Raw genomic sequence first — 21,920 nt, 5'->3', positions numbered from 1 at the left:
GCCCTGCACTGGTGTTTTTATTGGATATCCAGGCTCATCATTTGTGTGCTTGAATACACTTCTGCTGTGGTTTAGTTTGTTTTTATGTGCAAAAGCTGTACTTATGAAAGATTCCAGCTGAATGCTGTGGGACCCAGGGAATTAGTATGCACAGTACGTAGAAAGTGCTGCTTTGTAATGACAGTTTATAAGTCTCTGTAGCTGGCCATTGACTTTACAGCCGTTGACTTTAAGATCATTAGAAGTAAGTGTAAGTGCTGAATTAGCAATGGGGAATAATGCTGTGGTCATGTGGTCTTTGTGCAACAGGATGTCTCCAAAGAACAGAATGTGGCACTGTACCTTGTAAGCTATTGCATTCATTTTCCCTTATTACTTATCACTGCAAATTTACCTTTTCACTTTCTGTGTCTAAGGCAGATGTAGCTTCATCCAATAATAAAATTTTAGGATCTCGTATGATGGCCCTCGCAATAGCAATGCGTTGTTTTTGCCCACGAGACAGCTGAGATCCTTGAGCACCAACGTTAGTTTCATATTTCTGAAAAATATGCAAAAGGAAGTTCTTTACCTACTGCAAAGAAACAAGTGCACAGTCTGAAGGAGCAAGAAGGAGGAGAGAGGCCAGAGCTCTGACCACTGCTGTCTCCTCCTTAAATAATCTGGGAAGACAGAAATACTTTAAGAGCGATACAGATGTTCAGAGAGATATCTTTGAACCATGGTTTTCTAGTATGGTGACAGGCCTGAAAAATTTGATGGCAAGATGATGGCTGATTTGTCTAAAGCAAAAGAAATCCCTGACCTAAATTTGGGAGAAGAGGCTGAAAGTGACTGTGGAGCTGACTGGACAAGTGTTTTATTTTTGTGCCTAAATTATATACATAACTTTCATGTTCTTATGATTTATGTCTGTATGATTTCAGTGCTTTTAAATACCTGTTCAGTGCACAGAAGCAGCCAGCTTCAAACAAGGTATTGTACCCTAATTGCAGGGCAGCACCCTCACAGCTGAGAACAGGATCTGTATTTCCTGACACTGTATAATGCTTTGACTGCTGAACTATACTTCCTATTTTTTCTTTTAAATTGCTTTGAGAATCTTCCCATTTCTCCTAATTTAGAATTATGTTATTTATAGCTTCATAATGTTTGCCCACTGCATAAGAAAACAGTAACAACTCACACCAAGCTCTTAGAAACAGAGAGTGGTGTTTTCTCCTACCATTCTAATTGTAAAAATAAGACATAAAATATTCACTGCAGCTGGTTTTGGTGCAACACTCTGCAGTGACCACTGAGCAGCCCATCCCGCAGCCAATCCTCGGGTGTACTTACTTCAGGAAGTGACATGACAAAATCATGCAGCTGAGCCTTCTTGGCTGCTTCTATGACTTTTTCCATTGTTGTGTCCTTGGTGTTACTTCCATACTTAATATTGTCAGCAATGCTGCAGTCGAATAGCACAGGCTCCTGAGACACTACCCCAATTTTCGATCTGAGAAATTGTACATTTACCTTCTTGGTGTCGTGTCCATCTATTAACTACAAGGAAATAAGAGAAAACATAAAACATCATTCAAAAAATGAACTGCAAAACCCAGATAGTTTATAGCATAAGTAAATGATTTATTACTAAACTACGAGCAAGACTGAGGTACTGTGAGGTATCTGCTACATTTGATCTCTTTATACATGATGAATACTTTCCAGCTGTATCTGCGATCCAGCCAGACTCTAAACCATTTGCTTACTCTTAACTCCAGCTGAACTTTGACAGCCTCAGGTTAGACACCCTTGTTTTTGTCAAAGAATGAGATACCGGACTGGTTTAAGTTTTTACAAGGAAGAGATGCAAAAGCTACATAAGTATAATCAGCAAAGAAGCTGCATGTTGAAACTATATAATTATTTAGTGATGTTCCAGATTCCGTTGCTTCAGTTAAGCTTGATTCTTGTGTTCCCACAACATCAGCCACACATTGCATGATTCATACAGGAGCAACCAACTTGATTTCCTGAGGTGGATATAATGCAGGAGGTTGCACCTGAGGTGAGTAGTGTTCTTATATTGCCTGTGTACATTTGAGATGATACCCAGAGTTTGAACAGTCCTCATTTGAGAAAGAGCTGAAAACCCAAACTGCATGTGTAGAGACACGCTGCTGGGCTCCACGTTTGGACACACTCGGAATAGTCCTTGTAGCATTGCTGAAGACAAAAGTACACAAATAATGTTTTCTTTGCTTACCACACTTCCTTTCTCAGGATCATAGAAACGCTCCAGAAGCTGGACACTGGTGCTCTTACCACAGCCACTACTGCCAACAAATGCCAATGTCTGTCCAGGCTTAACAGCTACAGAGAGTCCTTTGAGGACCTGAATATCAGGCCGTGAGGGGTATGTGAATTTACAGTTAAGGAATTCAATGCTCCCCTTGAAGTCGTCCTAGTGAAAAAAATGAGAAACACTGCAATGATCACAAGCTCAAAACTGAGTCATAAAGTAGAAAATAACTCCTCCTCAAATTCATTTCTTGCATCTGTTATTTAAAATGTGATATTAGTGCCCATGAAATTAGCCTAGGAAGAGGCATTAGAAACTTACTGGTGCAGCTGTTCTACAAGGTGAAGTCATTAGTCATTAAACTGATGCTCTACTGATACATCCCTGTACTACACCGGCCAGAAGCAACAACTGGAAGTGGGATTACCTTGACAACTGGTAAGTTATTTAGCCATCTATTTTAATATAGACACTGTATAAGTACAGATTTGGTGACTGTATAAAGACATTTGTGTAAAAAGTTGCTTGTTTAATCTACTAAACTTTGCAACATTAAAACAATATGTGAATTCTGATCAATTCAATCCATTTGTGACAAATATTTTAAGAATTCCTTTAGAGATGAAAAAAAGCTAAATGAAAAATGCATATTTTTAATCTGCTAGGTCTGACTTTTCCATTGACCAAAAAGAAAACATTTTCATTTTGTCCTATTCAGAACTTTTTTTCCTTCTGATAACACTCCCAACTTCTATACAAACAACAAAAAAAAAGCATTACAAGATGGTTGTAATAGCTAACAGAAAGCATGTATTTGGTGAGTCATCCAAACTACCGCTATTGCAATCCACAGGAGCTGTACATAAATTCCCAACAGCCAGGCTGTATGTTACTCTCGCTGCGCAGTACGGAGCTCACTGCTTCCAAAGGAGCAGATGTATCAGTTATATGGATAGAAGAACCTTCCTGTAAAGTAGTGATCCTCAGTGTTTTCTAAATTGTTACTGCTACTTCAGTGCTTATGCTGAGCTAAGTGACATCTCATACTACTCCACTATCTCCACACTTACCCATTTTTCTCCTTTTTTGCTGTAAACGCTGATTTTAGGATGCCGATCGATGAGTTGAAACAAACGTGCAGCAGATGTCTTGGCTTTGGCATAGTTCGGGGTGTAGGAAGAAGCTCTTCCCAAAGCAGTCCCACTGGTCACGATTGCAGAGATCACTCTGCAGGAAAGATGGACATGGTCAATCTTGGGCAGCCATCGGGAAGCTGTGCACTCCACCCAGACCAACACCTCTGGAGAGGAGTCTGTGCCTTACCTCATAAGGCTCTTACCTGAACACAAAGCTGTAATGGAGCCCTTCAGTTTGAACCAGAAACCCTCCGTATCTGTAAGAGACCGAGTTGGCTATGAACACTATGCTCTGGGCGAAGCCAAAGCAGATTCCATAAACATTTGCTTTTTTGATTGCAGCTTTGTACGGCATATCCAGGTTCTTCTCAAAAGCATCAATGAACTTTTTTTCTTTCCCTATCCCAGCCACAGTTCTGATGTTGGAGAGGGCTTCGCTGGAAATCTGGAGGAGGAAAAAAAAGAAAAAAGGTAAAATAATCCTGTTTATCTCATGTAATTTTATTCAGAAATTGGTTTAACAATGCTGTTGTTTGCCTGGAGTTCAGTAGTAGTTTCAGGGTATGACATTTCCTGTGTTTTCAGCATACACATATTTTGTCATATATAAAGACAGGTCTTTCTTCTGGTCAAAATTAAGGGCCACATCTGTTGCACTATCACACAACTTGAAGCAGCAGATAATTAGGTACAGTGCATTTGATTGTTCAGACTGCTTTTCCATGTTTAACACAGCTGAGGAACAGTGAAGGAACACAAAGCTTTTTTATTTGGACGCAATACTGGGAGATAAATTAGAAAATAGCACCAGACATAACCAGTCATTGCCAAAACTGCTGAAGCATTGAGTGCCCTTTTCATCCCAGCCTTTGAGTTGTTGAAATCTGAAAGAATCATTTCTAGATAGGATAAAGAATTGTCTTGGAGATATGAGGCTTTGGGAGAGCTTACAAAACATACTTTTGATGCTAGAAATATGAGAGCCTGAAGAGTGGGGAGAAGGCTCGTTTGCTCCTCAGCTAACAGGGTGTGGGATGCTAACTGATACTGGAGTCAGAGTAACAGGGAGGAAGGCTTTAGCCAGGGGTCAGCAAATGGGCATTTAAATAAATCCTGACAAAAGTAGAACAAACAAATGAGAGTTGTGTCTACCATCCAATAACATTTGAAAAGTCGTGTACCGTAAGTGCTTCAGAGACTAGGGAGGTACCAAAGGTATTTCAGTAGTTTTACAAGCTGAAACATTGCAACTTATTTGCAAAAAAATTGCCAGTTTCAATATGTTTGAATTACTGATGGTCCCAAATGTCTGGTTTTCAACTACCCACAACTGCAAATATAAATTAGTCTTTCAGTAGTTACCTGTCCAGTAGCCTCCAGAGCTTTCTTGTCCTGAGCAGCAAATCCCGTCAGCATTTTAGCTTGCACAGCTCCAGACAGGGCCAAAAATGGCAGGAAACACATTATGACCAAACTCAGTTTCCAGCTGAAGTAGAAAGCGATAATGATGGCCACCCCAATGTTGGTAAAGGAGTTGACAATCATTCCTATCTGCGATCCAGTTGCCTTCAAAGAAAAGAAATGCAGATGGCTGACCTGTGCTCCAACTGCAAGTTCAATTATTTTTAAATATTTTTTCCCATAGAAGTTTAGAAAACTCTGAATGATATTAAAATACTGTAGAGATCACTGGCTGCTGACAGCACTAGAATTCAGCCAGTTCAGACATACAGCCTCCTGTGCATTGTACTAACAGGACTGCAAGTCTCCTGCATTCTTTTCACCCACCAGAGTTTCCAGTGAGAACAGAGAAAATGTTTCCTGATGACTGTGAGAAAGATAATGTATTGAAATGGGTCCCCCTGGTTCCTTGGGGAATCGCTTCTCTAAATACTCTTTTCAGCCCTCACCATTTATACATCTAGAATTAAATAATAAACAGAACCTTTTGCAACTTAAATATTAACACAACAAAGTCTTAAGTGTGTCTAAATCACTAGGAAACATCTCTGAGGAAGGATGAGCTGCAGTTCTGCCTATTAAGTAAAATTTTTAAATATGCCTTGATAATATTGTAAGTGCAGGGTTTTGGGGAACCTCTTCTTTCATTCATCTTTAAATTATTAAAACCTCCAGAAATAGTAGGTTTTAAAAACTTATCTGTTATCTTCAGTCAAGATGAATCAGAACAATTATTTGTAATAGTGTCACGGGTTAATAGAAACATCTGTACATTTCCTTCTTTTTTTCTAGAAAACCACCTGCTTTGCAGCCAAATGAAAAGGTTCACTTCGGACAAAGCATCCATTCAGTGAGGTACACTAATAGTTCAGCATAACTTAATCCTCATCCCCTAAGGAATGCAGCACGTGGGGTGCGCAGGACCCCTTCCTGAATAAGAAGTCACACTGAAACTGGCTGCCTGGATCCCCAGCTGGTGCACCAACTAGTCCTGGCAAATGTTTTTTTTTTATGTGGGCTGTTACTTTAAATCAAAGCAGCAAGGAACAGCTTTGATACAGCACAAACAATATCATCCTGTAAACAAGACTGGTGAACCTTGCCACAATACTGGCCTGACATGCTTTTGAAATAAACACATTAGCACTGTGGTCAAGAGCTAACTCATCTTCAGAAGAAAATAAAGCTCCTGGATTAAAGCTGCTGGATGCTAATTCCGGTTCCACTGATAACTGATATTAATTCAATTGATTTTTTGTTCCTGTTCAGGTAATACAGACACCAGTAGCTGTCAATCAACTGTGATCCTGATTATTAGGTAAATGCAGCGATAATAGTTCCAAGTTCACAGACTTTCAGTGATAAACACCAAAACCTTAAATGACTGATGAAGGATTGGCCTACACTGACTTTGCTATTTGCATGCTCTTTAAATAAATAGGCCTTCAATCTGTGCTTACATTAAAAGAATTCTTAAGGTCTTACCCCTTGGACCTGCGATGCATCTGTTGCAAGCCTTGTAGTCAGTGCCCCAGGGCTGTTCCTTCGGTCATCAAACCAGCCGATGTCTTGCCCCAGCATAGCCTGGAAACCAATTTTCCTTAACCGTCTTGTAAGCAGCTCACCAGACTTGGCAAAGTTGTATCCCTGGAGTGCAAGAAATACACAAAAGGATTGTACAAAAAGAGATACACACATAAAATGGGATCAGAAACAAAATTTACTTTCATTGCTCTGTTATTACCTGTAAAAACTGTGTAAAAAATGAAACAATTCCAACCAAGACAAACAGCAGGCAGACACCATTGATCTGGACTTTTTGTTCTTCTTCATCAAGAATGGAGAAAGTCTTTGAGGGAAAAGAAAAAAAAAGTATAGCATAATATTAGAAAAGCCTGTTTTTGTGTGAGAGGAAGGAAGACCACCACACCACCACTAAAGGAAGTCACAAGCTGAGCCCAAGGGAAAGGATTATTGGCATTCAATCTTATTGGCTCAAGGACAAGCTCTGGTGACAAGCTCTACTTCTCTACTAACATTAAATTCATTCTAACTGGATTTCCCAGGCAAAACTAGCTATAAATTGCTTAATCTCTCACCTTCCCAGCTGTATCTCTCACCTTTGCAGCTAGAAAAGCCACGCACTGAAGTACATGCTTACATTCACCCTAAACTAAGAGCACTTAATTGTCCTACAATTACGAAGTAACAGTGGTTGGAAAGAGATCTCTGCACTGCAAACAGTTTGAACATATTTCCAGTTGAATTTCACTGGAAAATTATTAATTTCCCATTCTTGGACCGTTCCACAATGAGAAACAGAGCACAGCTGAGAAGAAACAGTTGAGTAAAGTGTTCCCCAGGTAAGCTTCTGGTTTGAACTGAACAACTAAAAAGATATATCCAGTATTATCCAGCTGTTCACTGGCTTCTTAGGATTAATTCTGAGCACTTTCAAGGCAGACTTCACTAAATTCACTCTTTTGTTTTGTAGTTGTAGAGACTTTTCCCATCCTTTCTCTTGTGTATTATTCCCACAGCATGAGCCCACATTTCTATCACAGCATCACTGCAGACAGTCAAACAGTTCAGAATGCAGATGCCTGTTCCATCTGCCCGCCTTCCTTGGCAGCAGGCAGAAATTTCTTAAGTTTATGAATAATAAAACACAGATATTGGACTTTGCTCATGTTGGCTATGGCTTAAATTTTTTTTTCTTGAGATCTCTTTCCATGATCTCAGACATTCAAGAGAAGGATTCTCTCTATTCCAGCAAGAAAGAAGTCACGGTTGAACCCTTAAGAAGTTTCAAGCGAGGCTGTAAATTGTGATTGTAACACATCCCTTAGCAGATGACAAGGTTTAAAACACATTCCTGTTGCCTGCTTGTCTTTCAGACTTGTTGATGCACATCTGCTTTGTGCTGGCAGGTATGCAATGTGTTACAACAACCCACCTCTCCCTGGGAATTCTTCAGGGAAAACGCAGCAAAGAGCTGGATGTTCCAGAAATGAAGTACCTTCTGTTTAAGCTCTCAAATACACTTTCAGATGTCAGTTTAACATACCCCAAGAATCTGACTGAATAACAAAGCGTAGAGTGGACTGAGTGCTCCGTTCACAGCTGCTCCCACAGATCCTATCACCATGTATGGCCATTCAGAGGCATTATACTTCAAAATCCTGGCAAATGGTACAGGTTTGACATCTTCCTCCTCAACAGATTCCTAAAAAAAGGGAAAAAAAAGAAAAAAAGAAAGAAAAAAAAAAAAAAAAAGATTGGATTTATGAGATAAATGCATTATTCTGGTGATGTTCGCCATGTGGCAGTGAGATACCATAATTAGCCTAGTTGTCTCCAGTACCCAAATAGCTGCTCTAGCATTGTATGGCAGGGGGCAACGATGGGCCTTGGCTGCTGACTGGAGCTCTTGCAGGGCTGGGCAGTCACAAGAGGTACAGAAATGACTGCTTCCACTGTTCTGTTGTCCCTGGAGAAAAAGAGAGACTTACGCCTTGTTCAGCTCAACTGATTCCAAATTAAGAGGTTAATTATGAGCAGACTTTATGCTACTGAAACTCAGACTCTTCCCATTTTGCTGCTTCCAGATGATGTATGATGCAACACTCAGTATCAAAACTTAAGCTTCTTCCTCACAAGGGGCTTTTCATCTCTCCTGGCATGTTCTTAAATATTATTTTTAAGCATTGTGGGTGAACACACTGATCAGGCTCTGCATCAAGTTAATGGGTATGCAGTATAACTAGAACAAAAGAAACCTCAGACCGATCGCTAGAGTCAAGTTTTATACATGCTAATTATGCCTCCCCTTTGTGAAACATCCTCAGGCTATGGACAGAATTCCCATAATTACTCCAATAAAAGTAGAACATTCATCATCAAATTACAACTTACCCTGCAGTTTGATTAGTGCAGTTTTTTCTGTAACACTCAGTGTGCTGAGCCCTGCTCATCTCCCTCAGTTCTTATGGCTGGAAATGCCCAGACAAAACTGACCCTGTAAAGACCTACCTGCTGGAAATGTGCAAGGATGAATGAGTGGGAACATTTCGTTTTTATCTTCCTTCTGAGCTAGTGCCAAAGTAACAGCACCAAAACTCTCTATTTAGCCACAGAATAGGCCCAACAATAGCAATAACAGCGACTTCTAACTGCTTCTTTCTGCACTAAACCTCTGTGTTGCAGCAAATTGGTGCAGGTGTTTCATAAGCACTTCAGAAACTCACTGTGTGTACTCCTAAAAAACTGGTGATATTCTACATAATTTTAATATATGCCATCTTTATTTTCTATGCTACTTGACTGCACGAGGCATTGCCATTGAAAGGATTCTGGGCAAGGCTGCAATAAGAATCTCTTTTGACTCACATCTCCAGATGATTGGAGACCATCAAGGAACAATTGGATGTTGTATTGAGGGACATGGTTTAGTGGGAGCTATTGGCAATAGGTGAACGGTTGGACTGGATGATCTTTTAGGTCTTCTCCAACCTTGGTGATTCTATGATTCTATGATTTTGAGAGGAAAGGGAACTCACTATATTAAACAAGCAGTAGCAGCATATCTATTGCTAAGTGTCTATTACACTTCAAAGACAACATTTTGCTTTTTGCTGGTTAAGTCAGCTTTTTTGAATAAGTCTTTTTCAATTTAATCTACAGCACGTATAACATTTTACAAGACCTTGTGGCCTGCAAGAAATTTTACCTGGACCAATCAGCATAAGGGCCATCAAAATGCAGCATAGAGGATACAGAGGATAAGACCTGAGGCTGTGGCTTTGTGTAAGTATAAGAAAGTATCAATCCAAAAAGTCATATCTGCCTGTAACAGAAGCATGTATCTGTAGGTTCTCATTACTAAGGAATACAAAAGATATCCCTTATGGTTGCAATTTAGAAATGAAGTATTAGGCTTGACCTTTTTCGCTTGTCCATCATCTTCCTCATAAGATTTAAGATATGCAGACTCTGATTGATCTCCTGCAATGGACAGTGGAGGGTCTGGAACCACATTTGAGAGCTGAGATCTAGACCGCTGCCGAAGTGAAGCTCTGTGAAAGAGGACAAATATGGTCAGTGATTCACAGCTCATTTACATGAGACTTGCTTTCAAAGCAAATGTAGTTTTCATAACAACTACACCAGGATTCACTGATGCAAATTACAGGAATCCCACTGACTTTTTTCTTATTCCATGCTGTCTCAACATTTGTGATTAAAATATCTCACAGTAGGAATAAATACTATTCAAAACCTTACTCTACTCAGACACTGTTTTATACGTGACCTTTATTGTGCAAGATCATGGTATATCCTCCTCTGTTTGCAAAAGTTGTTGAGACACCAAGTCATTTCACCATTATTACTATCAAGTCATTCAGTCCAGAAACAATCCACCTCTCCCTGATAAAATGTGACCCCACAATGTAGGAGATGTGTTCACTTGAATGTCTGACAGAAGTTTGCCTGAAAGAAGTAATTAATGTCTAGATACAAGATAGTCTGGTTTGTCAAATGCTTTCACTTTTACCAAGAAAAAGCCATAATACAGATGTCCTCATACATTGCATTGATTTCCCAAGTAATTACACAGCAAGTCTTTTTTTCTTTTTTCTCCAAGTGAATTGACGGAGAGTACATAATGAGGTAATATAAATACATGCATGACCGTAAAACTGAAATTGGAACACCGACACAGAAAGCCAAAACTGACAAGGGAGTAGGTGCTCTGTCTAGAAAGTGGAGTATAAGTATTTATCCATGGGCCTTCAATCATTAACGTATTACCCAAGCTCTTTCTTTCCAAGTTGACTTTGCCTCAGTAAAATGCTTGCAGCCCTTCCACCCCTTATTAACAAACATGCAAACCAGCAAATAATTATCAGATCTGAAAACATACTGAGACTTGGTGACTTTTAAGACTCACCGCAAACTGGCACGATAGCTTCCTCTTCTGAATGACCGGACTTCCTCAAGATTTGGCTCAACCACTTTATTTTCTGCTGCTTTAGAATACAGTACATACAGTTCTTCAGTTTGTGCTGAATTTGCAAACAACCTAAATCCTGTTTAGAAAGTGCAATCTCCAAGCGATAACTGAAATACTTTGTAGAAAGTGAGGGCTATAATACAATGGCGATGCTCAACCTGCATATACCGTGTTATATTTGCAATATATCTTATGGAAATAACTGAATATTGGTCTGTCTCACTTGGGTTGTGACTCCTGAAGGCTGTTTCCCTATTTTGGTACTGCAATTGCTCCTTTTAAGACAACCATCTCCAAGGTATGATTTTTGCAAAATTAAAATAAGTCATTATCTTAGACCTTCATTTCCAGAAGCTTTGATTCAAATTTGCTTCCAGTAAAATAAATAATTTCAGCATAGTCTGTAATTTTCTTGCTTTTCAAATGTAGCACATCTGGACTGTCAGCACAAAATGAAGATATAAAATGGCAGGGTATTGCAGGTCAGGATTATTGTTTCAGGGCAGGTCTACATCAGGAATGTAATTCAGCATATATGCCTTAAAAAACTTTGGATAGAGCTATCAAAGAATTACTTTGATGAATGCTACATTTCAGCCATAAAAACATCCAGGGAGAGTGGGAAAGGCAACTAGATGCTATGAAAAAATAACAATAATCTACATTGTCTGGAATTTTATCTAGTTTTATGTAGTTTTATAAGAGAAAGCAAGACACTTACATTCTGTTGCTGCTCTAGTAAGCACTGTGTCTCCTTTGCTTTGCAAGGTCACCAACATGAAATAAACCCCTTTTCTCTTCAAGAGTTCTTCATGAGTTCCTCTCTCCACCGCCCTTCCATGCTCGAACCCAATGATGACATCAGCAGCTTTGACAGCAGACAGGCGGTGAGCTATTGAGATTGCTGTGCGGCCATGGTGAGCCTGACAGGGAAAAAAAGCAGCCCCAGTGCCAGGAAAGCAAACGGAAACAACAGGAACCAATGCTATATAAACCAAAGTTTGTCCAAACCAAAAGGAGTCTTTCCAATGGTTTTAGCTGACTCTGACTTGAATTCCATCCACAGCCCATGTATAACCCACAAAAAAGGAGAGAAACCCAGAAATCTGCAAAGTCTACAGCTAATAGTCATCTGTGATGCAAAAATTTAGTTGTAATCAGACAATTGTAACACGCAACAGAGAAAAGTGTCCTTGACACAGATGTAGCTGGCAAAATGTTGACAGTCCTTAGCATCTTACTATTTCACACCAAAACCCTTAAGGAGTTTATTGCTGGACCAAGAAAACACGGACCAGATCATAATTTACACCAAACAAGATGGAGCCTAGACCATCTCCCAGGACAAGCAGCTCTCTCTGGGCAGTAGGAACCACTGATCCCTGCCAGCGTCCCACTGTAATGCCCCAACATCTCATTAACAATGCAAAAGTTCTGCTGCTGCATATGAAAGCTGTCATTAAAAGCTTTTCACTACACTGTCAAAATTCATCAGCACTGTCTACAAAGTGCATTCAAAATAATTTCTGCTTTTATAAATTTGCACAAACCTTTTGAAGTGCTTCTTGGACAACTGCCTCACTTTCATTATCAAGTGCTGAAGTGGCCATATCCAACAGCAGGATTTTAGGGTTTCTCACAAGGGCTCGAGCAATAGCTATCCTCTGCTTTTGACCTCCACTCATCTGGCTTCCACCCTCTCCAACATGAGTGTCAAATTGCTGGGGAAAAAAAAATGAAATAACAAAGTGTTCTATTAGGAACCAACATAAACATTGTCAGACTTGTCCTGAGAGTAAATTTTAAAATATTTCATTTTTGAAAGAGAAAAAATCCTACTAGTGCACCAGACAACATGAAGTAACATTCTTCATAATGAATAATATTGCTTTGTCTGAGCTGGGGTACTCACCCCAAAAGTATGTATTGATAAAAAAGTAAAATGTTCAGGTTGGGCCCAGAACAATTGTATTAGCAACAGCTACAATGGAGAGGAAACATCTGCCCACTCTCTATCAGATGATTCCTTAACAAACTTCCCAGAGAGCTGGACATGTCTGCTGATGACATGTGACTGAAGAACACTGTGTCTCTGATTCATGATCATATGCTAATAGCACCAGTCTCAGCTAGAGAACTAGATGAACACACACAGCCCAAAATCTAGAGAGCTAGTATGACTGTAGAATCATGCATCATATTTATTAACTTGGTGAAATCCATGCAGTAAGACCTACTATCCCTTTTAATCTGCCTTTCACAGATGGTTGTATGAGGGGAAGGAGAAAGGATTCTTCTATTTTTACATCCAATTTTACATTCAAGACACAGTGTACCTGTGGCAAGTCCATGATGAACTTGTAGGCATTGGCTTGTTTGGCTGCTCTGATTATGTCTTCCATGGTGACATCCTCACGGCCATAACGAATATTTTCTGCAATAGTTGTAGCAAACAGCACTGGCTCTTGCTCAACAACACCAATCTGTGAGCGCAGCCACTGGATATTAAGGGAACGAATGTCATGGCCATCCAGAGTAATCTGCAGAATCCAAATGAAGCAAAGGCAAGCAAATAAAACAATGCCCACTATAAAAAATAGTCTCTCATACTTGAAAAGCTGTGACTGAAACTTCAGTCTTTTGACATGAACAACACAAGAAATCACAGAAATCATGGAATGAACTAATGAAACTGAGTTTTATTTACATGAGATTGGCATGCTATGCTTACATTAAATTGGTTCTTTTTCTCTTACACATTTAAATACAGGTAACCACGTATGTGATTTGTGCCAATTAGGGAAACAGAAATAGAATGAGCCTGTTAACAAATACAGTTCATATTCTTAGCCAATCCATTATGAAATAGTAATGACACATGCTAAAGCAGAATTATCCCAGAACACAAGATGGATCATCTGTAGATATTGTTTTCATTCAAGTTAGCACTGAATTTTTACTTCCTCCTGACGAACTAAATGCACACAATTACTCTCGATAATATTTATTCAGCATTCCCTTGAAAAGTGATTTCACTCATTTCTTTTTTGAATAATGATATAAACATTAGGAGTCTTCCTTTCCCTCTCAGAGAAGAAACTCATTCAAGCCCCTAATAACACAGGAACCCCTGCCAGAATTAGACACTCACCATGCCATCAGTAGGGTCATAGAAACGTTGGATGAGCTGTATTACTGTACTCTTTCCAGCTCCACTAGCTCCAACAAAAGCTGTTGTCTCCCCTGTTTTAATAACCATACTAAGGTTATCCAAAATCTGGAGAGAAAAAAAAAAGAAAGAAAAAGAATCCATCCATTCTAATTCTTTCACAGATATATAGCCACACACCAGGAGGAAATCCACACTATGTTCTTTACTTGAAAATGGAGATACTAAGCAAATGTACAAAACTAAAAATTAAAAAAACTAAGAAGAAAAAGAAAACAAAATATTTTTTACATTGTTTGAAGACTTTATAAAAGCAGACTAATGCCTTCTACGACAGGCATCATATTTTGGTCTTTGTTTGCTCTTGCTGTTCATCATTAAGAACTAGTCAAGTTAATACCAATGGAGAACTTGGAAATATATCCACTTTAAAGAACAGTCTGTATGAATTATGAATGCTGGTCAATGAACAAATGTCATATTATGGTTTTTGTTTGTTTGTTTTTTTTTTTTNTTTTTTTTTTGAGGATTTGTCAATTCAAACACAGCAGCAAGGAAATAATGGGGTATGTATGCAGCCAGGGCTCCTGTACCTCTTCCTAGAGGTTATATAATGCATTTCTGGGATAATGGAAGACTTCTGTAAAATCTCTTTACTCTGTCCAGCTTATTACTTTGTGCCCTATTACAGCATATGTTGATACATGTGTGTAATTATGTAAATAATTATGTAAATATGTAGGTTAAATTGTCCAAAATCAGCAAGTTTATGTTCAGCAGCAAGGAATACGTATGACTATAATAGATATCAGAATGGTAAAACAAACAATAGAGGAACACAACTGATAGATGAATTATTTAGTCTTCTTTTAAACAGCAGGTCTTAAATTGTGGAAACAAAACTCTACTGAAAATCTAGAAGTTACTGGCAGGGCATTTTGTTAAGTTTATAGTAAATGTATTCAGAAAAGGGATGATGGATAATTACCTTTACATCAGGCCTGGAGGGATAATGGAATGTTACATTATGAAATTCGATTTCACCTCTTACTTTATCCAGCTTGTAGCCTTCTTCTGACATGCAGTCAATGGTGGGTTTCTAGAGTAAAATTTATTGTGTTAGTAACTTGTTCTTGAACAGCCAATGCTTTTGCAGTAGTAGATGAATGTTTCCAACACCATACAAAGCCAGAACATCACTGGTTGAATTGGTTGAACTGAGCTAGCAGCAGAATCTCCCCAAGGCCAGCAGGTAAGGGACATGATGTTAAAGGCTAAAATAACCAGGGAATTGTCTCTGGTAAGCAGTGCCAGAGAATCTTCTATCGCACAACCAATTTTTCTTTAATTGCTCTCATTTTTCCTTGTCTACACTGCAGAAAAACTACTTCTGTTTGAGACGTATTTATTTTTCTTTCCACCAGTGACACAGCTTAGAAATGTATTACTTACTCTGTCTATTGTCTCAAAAATATTTGTTGCAGCCCCGCGTCCAGTAGCAAAGGCTTCCAGGCAGGGAGATGCCTGGCCGAGATTTAAAGCTCCTACTAAAACACCAAAGAAAACCTGCAGAAGAGGAAGAAGTAGTTAAAAAAAATCTGACATCAGGTTTTTATTACAATCTTGAACTTATGCAGGCAAATCAAACTGAAGTGAATTAATGAGTGCTTGTGCATCAACAGATCTACCGTGATTGATCACAAGTATAATTTGCTCACAAAAAAAGGCAAACAAATGCATCTTAGAAAGGATTTTTATCACCTTTCACAGCTTTGATTCCAGTCTGAACTAAATCAAGTTTTCTCTTATTCCTCCTGCCCTGAGTGTATGCACTCAGATATTTACAATCATAAAATTTACTGAAGTGCTAGCAATGTATTTTTTTTATCTGCTTCAGTTTGACTGGGTGACTGCGCCTTGAAACAAGGGCTGAAAGTGAATGCCAGAGACAAGAGATTCTTCTTGAGATGTCTTTGAACAGTCAGCTGCTGAGAGACTACAACAATTCCAAAATGTAATCTTTGTTTATTGCAGTTCCTAACTAAACCAATACTTACAAAACTTATTTTAGAAGCTGGTATCAGCTGCGGAGAATATTTTTGTTACTGCACACAGAACTGAACTCTAAGGATCACTACTAATGCTGGTATGCCATTATACAAGATGACTGTATCAGTTCTTTACTGTGATATCAGGGAACATTTGTCATCTCATAAACAGTCTGAAGTCATAAGCTGACTGCTTCTGCAGGAAGCAAATATCCAATGTGCTCACTGTTTCAAGTCCTTTCCCAGCAACAAAAGCAAGGAGTTATTCACTAGTGACACTCCTGAAAGCCAAAGGATCCACTTTTAGTCTAAGCCTAGGACAGTATGACTGAGAATGAGCCACAGCACCCATCCTTCCTGCAAGGGCTGATTGAGGACAAAGGCAGCGAGACAGATTATCAAATATCAGAAGACACTTCAATTCAAGAGTGCAGCCTTGGAGTCTGGCCTCACAGATCAGAACTGAGTGAAGATGGAGCACATCAAACAAAATGCCAGAAACGTTTCTTAATTTATTTCTGCCCCCTGGGTATTTTTATGAGGTTTTTAAGTATCAACAGTAACTATCTAAAGCAGAACAAGAACAAGACACTGGGTGACGGTAAACAACAAAAGATATGGTTAAGTGTCCCAGAATTAATGTTTTAAGAAACAGTCAAGAAAAAAGTTGCACAGGTACCTGCAGAAGGGTGCCGGGTGAATACTCATCTTCTTCAAGGACAAGTTTAGAGCCATACCAAAAGGCTAACGCATAACACAGGAAGATTACAAACCACATGTAACCACTGAATAATCCCATTATGATTCCTTTTCTAATTCCCCAGTGTTGAGCATACACTAAATTTTTATCATATCTGCAGAAAGACATAAAAACAAAACTGAATGAACTTCACAGCAAAATTTAAATGAACAAAAAACAAGAAAATGAAATTAAACTTTTCTTTCCCAATCCAACCATATTTTTTTAATCATGCAAACATTCCTCATTTACTGTGGGCACAATAAATTGAGGTCTTTGTGGGAGCTACGATTCTCTGTAACTAATATTCTTACTTATCGTGAAAGTACACAAGATCTTCAGACATGCAGCAAAGTCTGACAAAGGGGAATGACTTGAAGATAGTATTACTTATATTTTATTTTACCGATTATGAAACGGTTTCTGTGTAAGTAATGTTATTTGAAAACTAGATTTCTGCAACACACATGCGTATAATTCTCAAAACCAACAGATGGTCATTGTTTCAAAACTGCAGGACTAATTGCTGTAGTCACATTTCTACAGGAGAAAGAACACAGTGACTCTTTACAATTTGTCTGAACAAACCTCTCGACTTCTTTCTTCTCGCCACCAAAAGCAGCTACTGTTCTGATGGATGAGAGCACTTCATCAGCCACAGCCCCAGCTTTTGCATAAGCCTTTAGTTCTCGGCCTGTCAGTTTTGCCACAGCCTGTAAACCATAGGAAACTGTGATTACACCAGACCATGATGAGCAGCTCTGACCGTCACACAGGTCACCTCCCCCGTTCCTGCCACTGGGCACACTGCTCTTTGGAATGTTTATCTTCTAGTGTTAGGACTTGTATTTCTGTAGCATGCATTTTGTCTAACAATTATCCCAACAGCTCTGCTTCAAATACCTAAAAAGAGCAGCAGACATCAAACACTTTCCCTCCATTCCTCTCTCTCTCGCTATCTATATTTTAGCAGGCCATAAAATGATAATGCACGTGTCCATCATGGCAGGAGGGACAGGATAAGCAGGAAGAGAAGCACTTTAGCCAGTGTAGCAGAGCCAGCTTCAGGAAGAACAGGTAATGGTACTGATGGGGGAGAAAGAAAATACATGTAGCCCATCACTATGCTTTGTCTCTTGGGCCAGTGGCAAACAGGTTCCTGCACAGCATCTCAGAGCACACTGGATGCTGAAAGCTTACTTGGGCTCAGAAAGTGTGCACACTGAGTGTTATATGTAAAGATACTGTATTAGTTCAGGAGTTACATCTTCCCGGAAATTGTAACATCATTATTTGCTTTAGTTCTTCAAATACTATACATTATGCATCTGTTAGTAACTTTCTGAGATGACACCATGGTAAACTGATGTTAAGTAAGTCTGTTTTCATTATGATAAAAAAAAACTAAAACTTGAACTAGTAAGGTCCATAAAGAGAAAAGACTTAATTGTGGGTATGTGAAAAACATGGGGACAGAGAGAGAATTTGAAATGGGGAAAATAACAAAACATAAAAACATAAAGGGAATGAGGTCAGAAATAAAAGACAAATGAAGGAAGAATGCATTTTAGAGTTGATTTTATTCCCTGCCAGAACACTGCTCTCCCACTTCATTTTGAGTCATCATTCATATCATCTGCTTTGCAGCCAGCGTACAGCATAATGAGAGCAGGAAGAAACAAAATTTGTCACAGTCAGACTAGAAGGCTGATAGCAAAATGACAGCAAACTGTTCCTGAGGTGGAAGAAGGGAGATAGCTATTCAGGGGGCTGAAGCTGACAGAAGAGCATGAGAGTATGGAGGAGGAGGAGGAACTGCTGAGGGAGGGAAAAAAGATTATAAGGTAGAGGATCCTGTGATTCCTTTTTTCCACCTGGTTCTTCTGCACAGTCACAGGGAGGTGCAGAGTATGGTTAGAGAAGTAGAACCAGAGTGACTGGGAAAAGACACAGTAGCTGCCAGGAGTAGGGATAATTTGAGGTGAGTCTGAGCAGCTCTTTTGAACTGTTTTCAAGCTCCAAGACTGGGTCATCCCTAAAAGCTTAGGTAGAAAAACTAAGTCTCAAGTCTAATAAATGTTTAAATCCAGCATGGAGTAATAGACAGATGCTGCAGGCCAGTTCTAATCCCAGCAACCCCAATATCCCTGCACATGACCCACAGAAGCAATGCTAACATTCCCATCTTAGATGCTGGATATTAGATTCTGAGAATGGGAACAAGTGAAGTGGGAGTGAAGCTCCTGAGCACACACACATCACAAAAATCATAGAATTGCTCAGTTCTGCTGTGACTCTCTCAACTATAAAAGGTTGTAACGACCTCCTTCCCCTTCACTCTATAGCATGACCTTCCCTGTTCAATATACCCGTCTTAGTTTCATCTGGGATGTAATTTTTTCCTCAGAGTGTCTGGTATGATGCTATGTTTTGGTTCTAGGAGAAAAACAATACACCAATGTTTATAACTGCTGCTAAACAGTGCTGTACAGAACCACGGCCATTCTCAGCAAAGGGCTCAAGGAGCTGAGAGGGAACAGAATTAGGACAGCTGACTCAGACTGGCCAAAGAGATATTCTATACCATGTGACATCAAGTGGAAGGTGCTTTGAAGGGAGCAGGAATTCATCTCGCTCTCTTCCACTGCTCAGAAGGTGAGCTGGGCATCAGTCAGGTGGTGGTGAGCAATTGCTTGTGCATCACTCATTATTTACATTCACATACATATTTATAACTACTATCCTTTTACTTTTATCTATCTTAGTAAATAGTTTAACCTCAACCCATGAGCTTTTTTTTTTGTTTTGTTTTATTCCTGATTCTCTGCTCCATCTCACTGTGAAGTGGGAGATTGAGCAAACTGAGTGATGCTTAGCCACCTGCAGGCTTAAACCACAACTGTATCTCAGCATGAACCTCACACTATGCACTTACCAAGCCATAGACAGCTGCTCCAATCCCAATGAGGGGACTGACTGCAATGATAACCAGGGTCAGTTTCCATCCACTGATAAATCCCAGTAGGAATCCACATACAAAGGTGGTTAAGCGCTGGATGAAGATTGCTACTTGATCAGCAATAGCCTCGTTAATTTTGTTGACATCACTGTGAGAGTGGGAAAGAAAACAGAAAGGTCAGCAAGTGTATCTGCATATCTTTCCTTTGCATTGCCACATTCTGCTTTCCCTTGCAGAGGGTTTTTCCAAAGACACTCAGCTACAGTAAGAAAACCCGGAACCTTTGCAATGGCAAAAGGCATTTATTTTATACATGTATATTACAAAGAAAATGCTGTCTTTTCCCAGGAAAAGCCATCCTGCCAGTAGTCTCATTCACCACTGTGCTCCAGCTGATGCAGACAGAGCAGAGACATCACAGCTGGGTGCAGTATTTGATAATATAACTGATATGGCATATCCCCATTGTACAGCACTAACTGGAGCCTTCCTAAGAAGGGAGGAGGAGGGCTGTAACTCTCTTCATCATTCAACCTTACACCAGGCAGTTTCTTCTCTAAATAAGAGGGAGAGTGGTAAAATAGAGGAGTATTGCTGGAAGCATTGAGAAAACATGACAGCTGTGTCACATGTGGCAGAGTGGTGCAATCTCTGCAGCTGCAGAGATCATTTGGTCTCACTTATCCATTGCCATTACAGAAAAAACATCTCAAAACAAAACAGTCATTATACTTCTGCTGCTCTTGACTATTCTCTCACCCTTGAGATCAGAAGAACTAGAAACTCTTGGAACAAAAAGGAGCAAGTGGCTCTCATGTTTAGGGTGCAGAATTGTTAGCAACAGTCCTCTAAAGGAAACATGAGAGTGCTGAATTCAAGAACACGTTTACATTTTTTCTTAAGAATGTTTTTTTGCATTCAGGAAGCTTTTATTAGGCCCAAGGCAGTGTTATTCTGTCAGTTAACTGGGTGATATTTATTCAAGAAATACGTTTTTAGTCATCCTCCTCACAGCCAATTATGTTTTGTATTTCTTCTTCATAAAAAGAATACCACAGAAAGTCAGTTACTACTTGTCAGTAAAGATGAAAACATTCCCTTCAACCACGGAAAATCTTTTGCATATGTTCCTATTATTATGCAGGCATGACAGAGCACAGGGAGCCACCTAGAGTCAGCATATTCATCTCGCAGCTTCTTCAAGTCTGTAAACAGGAACCACTAAGCAGAGAAGCCAGCCTTAAACTCAGCTTTTCTCAGAGCTAAACTTTACCCAGAAGTTTTCTCCATCTACCCTGGGTCCCTTTCTAAAGGTAAGTGCTTGTAACCGCTGCTTTTAGCAGAAGATTAAGCCAACCTTGCTCTTCTCTTTCAAAAGCCAAGAGCAAAGTCTGCATGCAATTTTCCATTCCATTAAGTGAGAGGGTTCAAACCCTTAACTCAAGCCTCAGGGGAATACCCTGCTGGCAGCTTAAACGGAGTCTCTGAAAGGGCAGGGCACAGGAAAAGACAAAGTGGCAGGAGAAGGGAGCAAAAATAAAAAAAAATATATCATCGACAGAACAGTTACAAAGGGAAAATAATTGTAGCATAACAATTACAGCACCTGCAATGCCTGGGAGACTATTAGCCTAATCCCTGCTCTATTTTGTACTAAAAAGTGTTTGTCAGATGCCTACTTATTGATACTTATTTAGTGTCAGCAAGTGCAAAAATGCTCTATGTAGTGTATCTTTTCTAGATTACTTACTCAGAAATTCTTGTGTTCAGTTCTCCTACAGACGTGCAGTCAAACCAGCCTATATCCATTCTCATAACATTCCTGAAATAAGCTTTCCTGATTTTCTGTATCTGACGAGCTGCAGCCATAACCCAAAAGCAGATCTAGGAAGAGTGTCGTTACAGTGCAGTTCATAAAGGTCAGTGAAAAGTCTTTCTAGTCTCTACAAATAGAAAAAACAATTTGGCTAAAATGAAAGAGGGGGGGGGGGCGGGGGTTGGAGAAGCAATTTGGCTATCAATAAACTCAGCATTCAGGTAAAATATACTCTAGCTACACACACACAGACACTGAGCTATTTTATGTTCTTGATCTTTAAATAATCCAA

The 21,920-nt window shown here is 39.4% G+C and overlaps 2 protein-coding genes across 14 annotated transcripts in view; one reads left to right on the top strand and one right to left on the bottom strand.

Moving 5' to 3' along the window:
- ABCB11 (ATP binding cassette subfamily B member 11) overlaps positions 1–21,920 on the bottom strand; it is a 48,786-nt gene that overhangs the window by 1,623 nt on the left and 25,243 nt on the right. For 5 of the 6 annotated variants that reach the window (XM_015868574.2, XM_015868571.2, XM_032445770.1 and 2 more), the window contains 21 exons: positions 21,563–21,696; positions 19,789–19,960; positions 17,442–17,566; positions 16,794–16,968; positions 15,519–15,632; positions 15,055–15,165; positions 14,049–14,174; positions 13,234–13,437; positions 12,448–12,618; positions 11,619–11,820; positions 10,835–10,913; positions 9,827–9,959; positions 7,952–8,110; positions 6,629–6,733; positions 6,370–6,531; positions 4,786–4,989; positions 3,627–3,868; positions 3,358–3,514; positions 2,252–2,449; positions 1,339–1,545; positions 395–541 (listed from right to left, as the gene is read on the bottom strand). In XM_015868574.2, coding sequence (XP_015724060.1) covers positions 395–541; positions 1,339–1,545; positions 2,252–2,449; positions 3,358–3,514; positions 3,627–3,868; positions 4,786–4,989; positions 6,370–6,531; positions 6,629–6,733; positions 7,952–8,110; positions 9,827–9,959; positions 10,835–10,913; positions 11,619–11,820; positions 12,448–12,618; positions 13,234–13,437; positions 14,049–14,174; positions 15,055–15,165; positions 15,519–15,632; positions 16,794–16,968; positions 17,442–17,566; positions 19,789–19,960; positions 21,563–21,696 — 3,327 coding nt within the window. The remainder of the gene's footprint in view (positions 1–394; positions 542–1,338; positions 1,546–2,251; positions 2,450–3,357; positions 3,515–3,626; positions 3,869–4,785; positions 4,990–6,369; positions 6,532–6,628; positions 6,734–7,951; positions 8,111–9,826; positions 9,960–10,834; positions 10,914–11,618; positions 11,821–12,447; positions 12,619–13,233; positions 13,438–14,048; positions 14,175–15,054; positions 15,166–15,518; positions 15,633–16,793; positions 16,969–17,441; positions 17,567–19,788; positions 19,961–21,562; positions 21,697–21,920) is intronic. The other variant, XM_015868575.2, reaches the window with a different exon arrangement.
- The window catches only part of DHRS9 (dehydrogenase/reductase 9), a 33,513-nt gene continuing 18,320 nt past the window's right edge, over positions 6,728–21,920 (top strand). For 3 of the 8 annotated variants that reach the window (XM_032445776.1, XM_032445775.1, XM_032445774.1), the window contains exons 1-2: positions 17,561–19,508; positions 20,957–21,125. The gene's annotated coding sequence lies outside the window, so the exon portion shown is untranslated. Of the gene's footprint in view, positions 7,248–9,567; positions 9,691–17,560; positions 19,509–20,956; positions 21,126–21,713; positions 21,732–21,920 lie in introns of those variants that run through there. The other 5 variants (XM_032445777.1, XM_015868594.2, XM_015868590.2 and 2 more) reach the window with 4 other exon arrangements.

Source organism: Coturnix japonica, chromosome 7 (genome assembly GCF_001577835.2).
Source record: "Coturnix japonica isolate 7356 chromosome 7, Coturnix japonica 2.1, whole genome shotgun sequence".
Lineage (NCBI taxonomy): Eukaryota > Metazoa > Chordata > Aves > Galliformes > Phasianidae > Coturnix > Coturnix japonica.
The sequence above is the reverse complement of the archived record's forward strand: the minus strand, read 5'-3'. Positions and strand labels throughout refer to the sequence as shown.